At 37.3% G+C, this 8684-nt stretch overlaps 1 protein-coding gene across 7 annotated transcripts in view; it reads left to right on the top strand.

The window, feature by feature from the left end:
- The first annotated feature begins 3008 nt into the window (after positions 1-3008).
- LOC128003797 (male-specific lethal 3 homolog) overlaps positions 3009-8684 on the top strand; it is a 219403-nt gene continuing 213727 nt past the window's right edge. For 4 of the 7 annotated variants that reach the window (XR_008179028.1, XM_052592772.1, XM_052592592.1 and 1 more), the window contains exons 1-3: positions 3011-3297; positions 4133-4215; positions 4417-4512. Coding sequence is in view for 5 of the 7 variants with exons in the window: in XM_052592772.1 (XP_052448732.1) it covers positions 3199-3297; positions 4133-4215; positions 4417-4512 (278 nt within the window). In the remaining 2 variants the exon portion in view is untranslated. Of the gene's footprint in view, positions 3298-3970; positions 4051-4132; positions 4216-4416; positions 4513-8684 lie in introns of those variants that run through there. The other 3 variants (XM_052592669.1, XR_008181769.1, XM_052592921.1) reach the window with 3 other exon arrangements.

The raw sequence follows: 8684 nt of genomic DNA, 5'->3' as shown, positions 1-8684 counted from the left end.
GAAGATGCAAAAAATTGGGATGGCTAGAACCCTTCTTATTCGCTGTGTGCGAGGTCCCCCAAGCCTCCACGGGGTTTTCCCCCTTCAAGCTTCTTTACGGACACCAGTCCCGCGGGGTACTAGACGTCCTAAAAGAAACTTGGGAGGACGGACGTTCGGATAGCAAGAACGAAATTCAATATAACATGGACCTGAGAGCAAAACTCCATACACTGGGGTGGCTCTCTATAAAGAATTTGCTTCAGGCCCAGGGCAGACAAAGCCTGTATAACAGGAACTAAGCTCCGAGAATTTGCACTGGGAGATAAAGTGCTCGTATTACTGCCAACCTCCAGCTCCAAATTATTAGCAAAGTGGCAAGGACCCTTTGAGGTCACACAGCGAGTAGGAGATATCAATTATGAAGTAGTACGAACAGACAGAGGCAACTCGTGGCAAATTTACCACCTCAACCTCCTAAAAAAATGGAGTGAAGAGGAGTCAGTGTTGCTAGCGACGACGGTGAGCAGAGAGGAAGATCTCGGGCCAGAGGCGGTCATTAAAGAAAAATCCCCCGAATTTACAGGCGTGTTTCACCTCTACCTGGTCGTACTAATCTGATTCAGCACCATATTGAGACGGAGCCGGGTGTGGTGGTTCACAGCCGGCCATATAGACTACCTGAACACAAGAAAACAGTGGATCAGACAGAATTAAAGGCGATGCTGGGGATGGGAGTAATCGAGGAGTCCCACAGTGATTGGGCGAGCCCGATAGTTTTAGTGCCTAAAATGGACGGCTCGGTGCGGTTTTGTGTGGACTTATCGCAGGGTGAACGCAGTGTCAAAATTTGATGCTTATCCTATTCCACGGATTGACGAGTTGCTCGATCGGTTAGGTACGGCTCATTTTTACTCTACATTGTACTTAACAAAAGGATATTGGCAGATCCCCTTATCTCCCATGTCCAAAGAAAAAACAGCCTTCACCACGCCGTTTGGATTACACCAATTTGTGACGCTTCCTTTTGGCTTCTGGGTGGGGGGGTTCTTTTCCACCATCAATACCCATGGCTGAAGTGCCCTTGAGTGAGGCACTGAATCCCCAATTCCTCCCTCCAATATAGCTGCCCACTGCTCCGGGGGTGTGTTCACTCCTTACTGCTGTGGTTGTGCACTTGGATGGGTTAAATGCAGAGCACCAATCCCTAGTATAGGTTACCATACTTGATGAATGTCATGACTTTCACTTTCACTTACCTGGGCTAAGGAGAAGAAGAACTGGACTGTTGCCTAGTGGTCCAAAGTCCTATTTTCAGATGAGAGCAAGTTTTGCATTTCATTTGAAAACCAAGGTCCTACAATCTGGTGGAAGGGTGGAGAAGCTCATAGCCCGAGTTGCTTGAAGTGCAGTGTTTCCAAGTTTCCACAGTCTGTGATGATTTGGGTTCAATTTCATCTACTGCTGTTGGTCCATTGTGTTTTGGGGCAAAGTCACTGCACCCGTTTACTCACCAGACCAGAAGATATATTCTCTATGGGGTATTGTCAAGAGGAAAATGAGAAACAAGAGACCAAAAAAATGCAGATGAGCTGAAGGCCACTCTTAAATAAACCTGGGCTTCCATACCGCATCAGCGGTGCCACAAACTGATCACCTCCATGCCATGCCGAATTGAGGCAGAAATATTAAAGCAGTATTAAAGTATTGAGTACTACAATTAAAGTAATTAGAGTATTGAACATACTTTCCAGAAAGCCAACAATTCACTATTTATTATTATTTTCATTAGACCATATTATTGGTCTTATGAAATACTGAAATAAAACTTTTCCATGACATTCTAATTTATGGAGATGCATCTGTATTTCCATCAGTTTCGATATAAAAAAATAACTTTGATATTGATTCAATGGATTTATTGCATTTTGGGGGAAAAAATAACATTTAATAATAAATCTTTGAAAATCAAAACCTGGATTTGAATTTTTTATGTTATTAAAACCTAAAGATTGCTATCTGTGTGTGTGTGTGTGTGTGCGTTTCCTAAGCATAACACAGCAGTCTAAAAACACACACTCAAGTCACTGTATTGTGTTTTTCAAAGCAAAAGCATGTTCAATGTGCTTTTTGAATGGCTTTTAGAGTGTTCTGCGATACAGCCCTTTAAAGAGGCGGGGCCCCCACGAACTGCGGGGCCTGTGGTGATGTCCAGTACGCCAATGCTCAGGACTTACACAGAGACTGAGCGACACTTCCTCACAAAATGGTCAAAATATCAAAACATTAAAGACCACTATTACCCCAAAATTAATCAAATATTTCCCAACTTAACATTTGTAGCTAAACCTTTGTAGTGTTCCTGTAGCTCAACTGGTAACGCGTTGTTTTAGCAAGCAAACAAGCGCAAGGTTGGTGGTTCGATTCCCAGAAACACATGACAGGTAAAAATTGATAGCCTGAATGCACTGTAAGTCACTTTGGATAAAAGCGTCTGCTAAATGCATAAATTTAATTAATTTAAATTTAAAACCAAAAAACATTGTTTCATTTTCGGTAAAAAAAAACAACAACAAATGAGTAAATATTGCTGCAAAATTCATAGCATCTTGTCATCACCTGAGAGGGACAAGCACAATCAAGAAACAACAGCCAATAGAAACTCTCAGAAGCTCTCATACTTCACTCTCATACTGGTACATAATGTTCCAATTCTCAGTCCAGTAGTTGCTTCAGGACTTATGTATTATAATAATTTTTATTTATTATTATTTTTTTCTGCCTATAGGTATCTGTGTATATGATATTTCCACATAATATATATATAATACATAACATATTAGTTATAATATGTAAATAAATGTCCAGACGTTCTAATGTAAATGTTGAGATGTTATAAACCATAAATTGTCATGCTAATAAAGCTATATGAATTTAATTGAAATAAATTTGAGAGAGAGAGAGAGAGAGAGAGAGAGAGAGAGATACTACAGCGAATCCGTTTCTCTTTCATTCCATTTTTAACGCACTTCTTGTCATGACTAAAAATTTCCGAACTCTTAAGCAGTCACTTCCTAGGAGAGCGTGAACACATAAATCATCTTCCTTTGAGTTTTTGCGCGCAGCTCTCTATCTTCTCTATCTTCAACAAACAAGGTATGCAACGGGTTAAAGAGCGGGGCTTCGGAGTCCTCCTCTCTTGTTCGCCACGATGAACAAATGAACTCTTGGGGAATGAAATTTAAATTCCATAAAGGAGAAAAAGTTCTCTGTTTTGAACCTGACCCATCCAAGGCCAAGGTGCTCTACGATGCGAAGGTAAATATACAGTAACATCATGTTTCTACACATTTGTCCTTTAACATTTTGTTTGTTGTGTTAAAGACCGTAAAGGTTGCTTTCACGTATGTATGGATATTTCTTTTCACATGTCCTCAAATACAAATTTTCGGCGCAGTCCTGAAACTGGTGGGGGATTACTTTTAGTTCTTAAGGATAATCCATATAACCAACTCTAATTACACGTACACATATTAAATCAATCGTAGTGTAGGTTGTATGGATTTTAATTAAAAGTCCGTGGTATCGTAAGGTTAAGAAACAGGAAAAGTTACAGCATGTTAGCGCGCTTAAGTAGCTAGCGTCGCATCCGCCCTTTAGAGGCCTCTCCATCCTCCTTTACATGCCCGAATCAAGCAAAACATTTAAATTAAATAGACTTTTAGGATATGTAACACAATGAATACAAGTAGTGCGTACATATATCGTGTGCTGTCTCAATATATGTGATTAATTTTACGAAAAACGCGAAAGAGAAAAGACCCTCACTTATCTCACTCATCTTATAAGTTTCGCTTCAAATTGTTCATACTTAACAAAACTTTAAGAAAATAATAACATAAATAAATGTACTGTATCAGAGTTACAATAGTAAAATAAAATTGCGTGGACACATTAAAACCTGGCTAACTTAGCTACAGTTGTGACGTCATCACTACGCGCCGCACAGGCTGCTACAGTTGCAAGCTATAGGGGGAAGGGCAAAGAATGAATCCCTGCTAGCCGGTTAATGTAAGATGTGTGTGTGTGGAATCCACTCGAATTTTTTCGTGAGGAGTCTTACACTTCTGTTCATTAGCGTTTTGAATTTCAGGTTGTTGACATCGCAACAGTGAAAGATGACAAAGGGAAAAGGGTCCCAAAGTATCTGATTCATTTCAATGGTTGGAACAGAAGGTAAGCGGAGGCCGCATTTTATGGCAATAATATTATTCTGCAATTATTTGACATTTTAGCTATACAATGATTTTATTATTTTTATATTGCTAAGGCAAATGACATAGAAATGCTAAACAAACCATGTCCAATGCGTGTAGTTGAGTGTTGACTTGTCACTGCTGCTAATTCGTATTGAAGCATTGTTTTGATGTTTTTCAGTTGGGATCGCTGGGCTGCAGAGGATCATGTGCTCAGAGATTCTGACAATAATCGCAAATTACAACGTAAACTGGCACGCAAAGCTTTGGCTCGCATGTGAGTCTCAACAAGCCTCTGCTTGTTCGCATTGTTATGTCGTGTAAGATGTTTTTATCCGCTAATGGTAAAGTGCACATGATTGACTTGTTCATGAATAATAACTATAATAAAAAAATCTGGCCTTATGGTACCATGGATTGTGCATTGGAGATCTTTAAATACTCAATATGAAAGATAAATAAATACAAAAAAAAGTTATATATTAGTGGTGGGCATAGATTAATTTTTTAAATCTAGATTAATCTCACTGTGATCTTGAAATTAATCTAGATTAAAATGGCTCATTCGAATTCTGTCGAAGGCATTCAGAATATGGCAGAACCTGATTTTACCAAGTGAGACATGTTCCTGGGACAACATCGTTGTTGACCCTGGAACAACATTGTGATTAACCAATCAGATTTTTAGAACCAGTTTATAAATTTTGTGAAGTTTACGCTTAAAATCAGTGTTTGGTGCTTGTACATCAGTGTCATTCATCTATCATTTCCTCTGATTTTAGGGATTACTCATGGTTAAGGTTAGGTTTAGGTGTAGGGATATGGTTAAGAATATATTTTTGGAGTAAAATGTTGTTCCAGGGTCAACAAAATATGTTGACCTAGGAACACATCGAACTTGGCAAAATCAGGACGTGCCAGAATATGTGTGTTACCCAAATAAAATTGACAAACAGTAAGTCTTTGAGAAGGGATTTATCAAGCTAGGTGGTGCATTAGAAAAGGGGCTCATCTCCTGTTTCCAAAATGCATCACAAACTGCTTGAAAAAGCTGTAAACTAATTCCACAATGCACAAGGTGCAAACAACCTTACGCCTATTTCACACCAATGTTTACGTTTTTTTCAAGTTTGTAGGTGTCAAGTCAAGGTACAGAAACCAAATAATTAAATGTAAAATAGCACTGGATAGTCTTCAGTGTAAAAATGAAATATACAATCAAACCACATTTATTCAGACACCTTCAACATTTCTCACATTATTACAGTTTTGCTATATATATCAAAAATTATATCTGGTGTCTGAATAATTTTTGGTTTGACTGTTAAATTAGGTCAAGAGCAGTGAGTGATTTTCTTTTATTTTCTTGGATTAACATAGCAGCCGTTAGCTAAATTAGGCGCGGTCCCTTTAAGAGACGATGAACGCATCCAATATAATACACATCCCATTTTTTTCCTCAACTGTTTACTTTCACTTAAGAAATAACTGACAGTTTTTTCGAGCATAATTTCCAAGGTGGAAATTTTGACATATTTTGTATGTATTTGTCGGCACAAGAGCAAAAATAAGCAAATTCGATGTTCAAGTGTTTTGAGATTTCTTCATCTGCGTGAGACCTGAACACCAGAACACCGCGAGTGCTGAATTGGGCTCTTTCACTGTGAAAGAGCCCAATTCAGCACTCGCGGTGTATCGCAGTTTGAACAAACAAAAAGATGTGAAAGTTTCATATCTTTTTGTTTGTTCAAACTGCGATTTGTATTTGTTCGTTCAGGAGGAGAACTTCGCAGAAGAGAGCTCGGTTCAGTGTCGCTGTCCGTGATACGCGGCTCTCGCTCTCTCGTGTGCACCGAACAAAGCGCATGTAACCAGCTACTCTGTTCAACTTTTCCGCGTCTTGTTTTTGGATGCTTTAATGTTTAAAAACACGTGAAAAAGATAAGCTTTCGTGACGATGCGCAGCAGTGGCCCGTCAACTGTCCTGAGCATCTTTTTAGGCTGGCCTCAGCCAGTCGATTATTTAAAATATCAAGGTGAAAGTCATCATAGCTTGCTTAGTATAGACCCATCTCCCAACCCAACTTTGAGAATAGATTAACGGCGATATTTTTTTTTATCGCCCGATAAGAGTCTCGCGTTAACGAGGCACGTTAAAGCCGATAACGGCCCACCACTAATATATACACACACACACATATTTTTTGTTTATTTATCTTTCATATTGAGTATTTAAGGATGTGTGTATGTGTGTGTATATATATATATATATATATATATATATATATATATATATATATATATGTGTGTGTGTGTGTGTGTGTGTGTGTGTGTGTGTATATATATATATATATATATATATATATATGTATATGTATATGTGTGTATATGTATATATATATATGTATATGTGTGTATATGTATATATATATATGTATATGTGTGTATATGTATATATGTATGTATATATATATATATATATATATATATGTGTGTGTGTGTGTATATGTATATTAGGGATGGGCATTTTGGGAAATTTCTCATTTCGATCATCGATAGGTTTCAAAAACGATTAATCGATTAATCAGGGGTGGGGCTTAATGCGGGGAGCGGGGCATCGTCATAATCTATATAGGCCTAATGAAAAAATCTGAAGATTGTTATGAAAATGAAAAAATGTAAAAATAAAAATCTGACATGAAAATCTGTCTATGAAAACATGAACAGATGATAAGGACAGGTTAGATTATGATTATGATCAAGCAATGATATTAATAAAGGAGCAAGAAATATCTGCCTGAGGTGAAGTGTGTACCAATAAACGGAAGCTAATTCTATGACACATCCTATGATAAATCAGATAACTGGGAGACATATCATACGTAACATTACAACTTGTATCAGCACAAAAGGATGATAAGTTATGCGAGAGAGAGAGAGAGAGAGTGAGAGCGAGAGCGAGCGAGCTCCCTTTTCCATTTAGTGTAATTGGTGTAATTAAGTTTTATTTTTAAGTTTTATTTTCCATGAACCACCTGCGCGTTTTCGAAGCCATATGAATTGAATTATGCCCACAAATATGACGGAAAAAAGCTTGGCTGCATTATTATAACATCAATAATAAAATAATAACAATAATAATAGAAAAATAAAACATTTAAGAGCAATATCATTATCGTGCATTGCTTATGTGAGCATGAAACGAATTTCAGCATAATTGTTCATGTTAATTAATCCGATGTAGAATAACTCTTGAAACTTTTATCTGAAAAAATTCCCCGATGCAGATGTGAACTTGATCGAAAGTGTAACTCGGATAGCGCTTTACAAACACGAAAGTACAATAAATTCAAATTAGTGTCACTATCATTGTTTTTTTATGTATTCTAATATTTAATTAATATTTTGTATTCACTTAGCACATTCTGATCAGCCAAAATATTATTTAACAGCATGGAAATCACTGATTATTGCTAAATAATTGAATAAGATTTAAAATATAGATAAAAACTATGACAAACAAAAAAATTTGATTTTGTCATCTCTACTAATATGTTTAATGTAATTAGGCTACAAATATATCCAGTGCATTTTTATTTTATAAAGACCATCTCATTATTCGTCTGTGATTTAAAAATTAACCCACAAAGATACTTTTTCTTTTTTTGCTACTTTATTCAACGGCATTTTTTTTAACAAAACATTGTCTTCCAGTATAACTTTAGTAGCATATTTTAATCCAGCGGTGAAACGTAGTTTTTAAAAGATAAAGAAAAAAAGTTCACCAAGTTTAACCAAACAACTATTATAAGGTATAAAACAGAGGCCCAATAGCCTAGATATTTTAACTATGGCTAAAACTCAAAACTGTAATAATAATATTATTTAAGAAAATGGATGTTCAATTTGCCACGACCGGTGAAACATTCAAATGTCTATTCAAAAAGATAAGTCGGTCTCAGTTACGTGCTCAGATGAGAGCCGAGTGCGCAGCCTGTTGACATTTAGTGGAATAAATTCGCTCCGCTGGAACAGATGTTGCAGGAACAGCCAGGTACCACTGGACAAGTAAGCATTCTCTGTCCCTGAAACTAATGGGCAGCAAATCTTTCACCACCATTTCAGCGAATAGCTTTTTCATCTTCTCGGTTCTGCCTGCAATGCATTTAGGTCTTACGGCAAGTGATTCAATGCTCGTCTGAGTTGCCGCTCTGTTATCGCCAAATATTTTATGTACACATTTTAGATGATAGCGCATTGTATTTATTGTAGATTTGTGTGACAGCTTGGCGCTGCACAGCTTACCCTGAACTGTATTTTCATCATTCTTCTCAAAGGGAAACAAGCCATCACTATGTGACTTTGAGGCCACGATTATCTGTTTTCTTACGTCTTTTGAGGCATCAAGTGGGAAGCTAACCAATCAGAGATCAGGGCGCCGCCCAACGT

This window comes from Carassius gibelio, chromosome A1 (genome assembly GCF_023724105.1).
Source record: "Carassius gibelio isolate Cgi1373 ecotype wild population from Czech Republic chromosome A1, carGib1.2-hapl.c, whole genome shotgun sequence".
Classification (NCBI taxonomy): domain Eukaryota; kingdom Metazoa; phylum Chordata; class Actinopteri; order Cypriniformes; family Cyprinidae; genus Carassius; species Carassius gibelio.
This window is presented reverse-complemented; position numbering and strand designations above follow the sequence as displayed.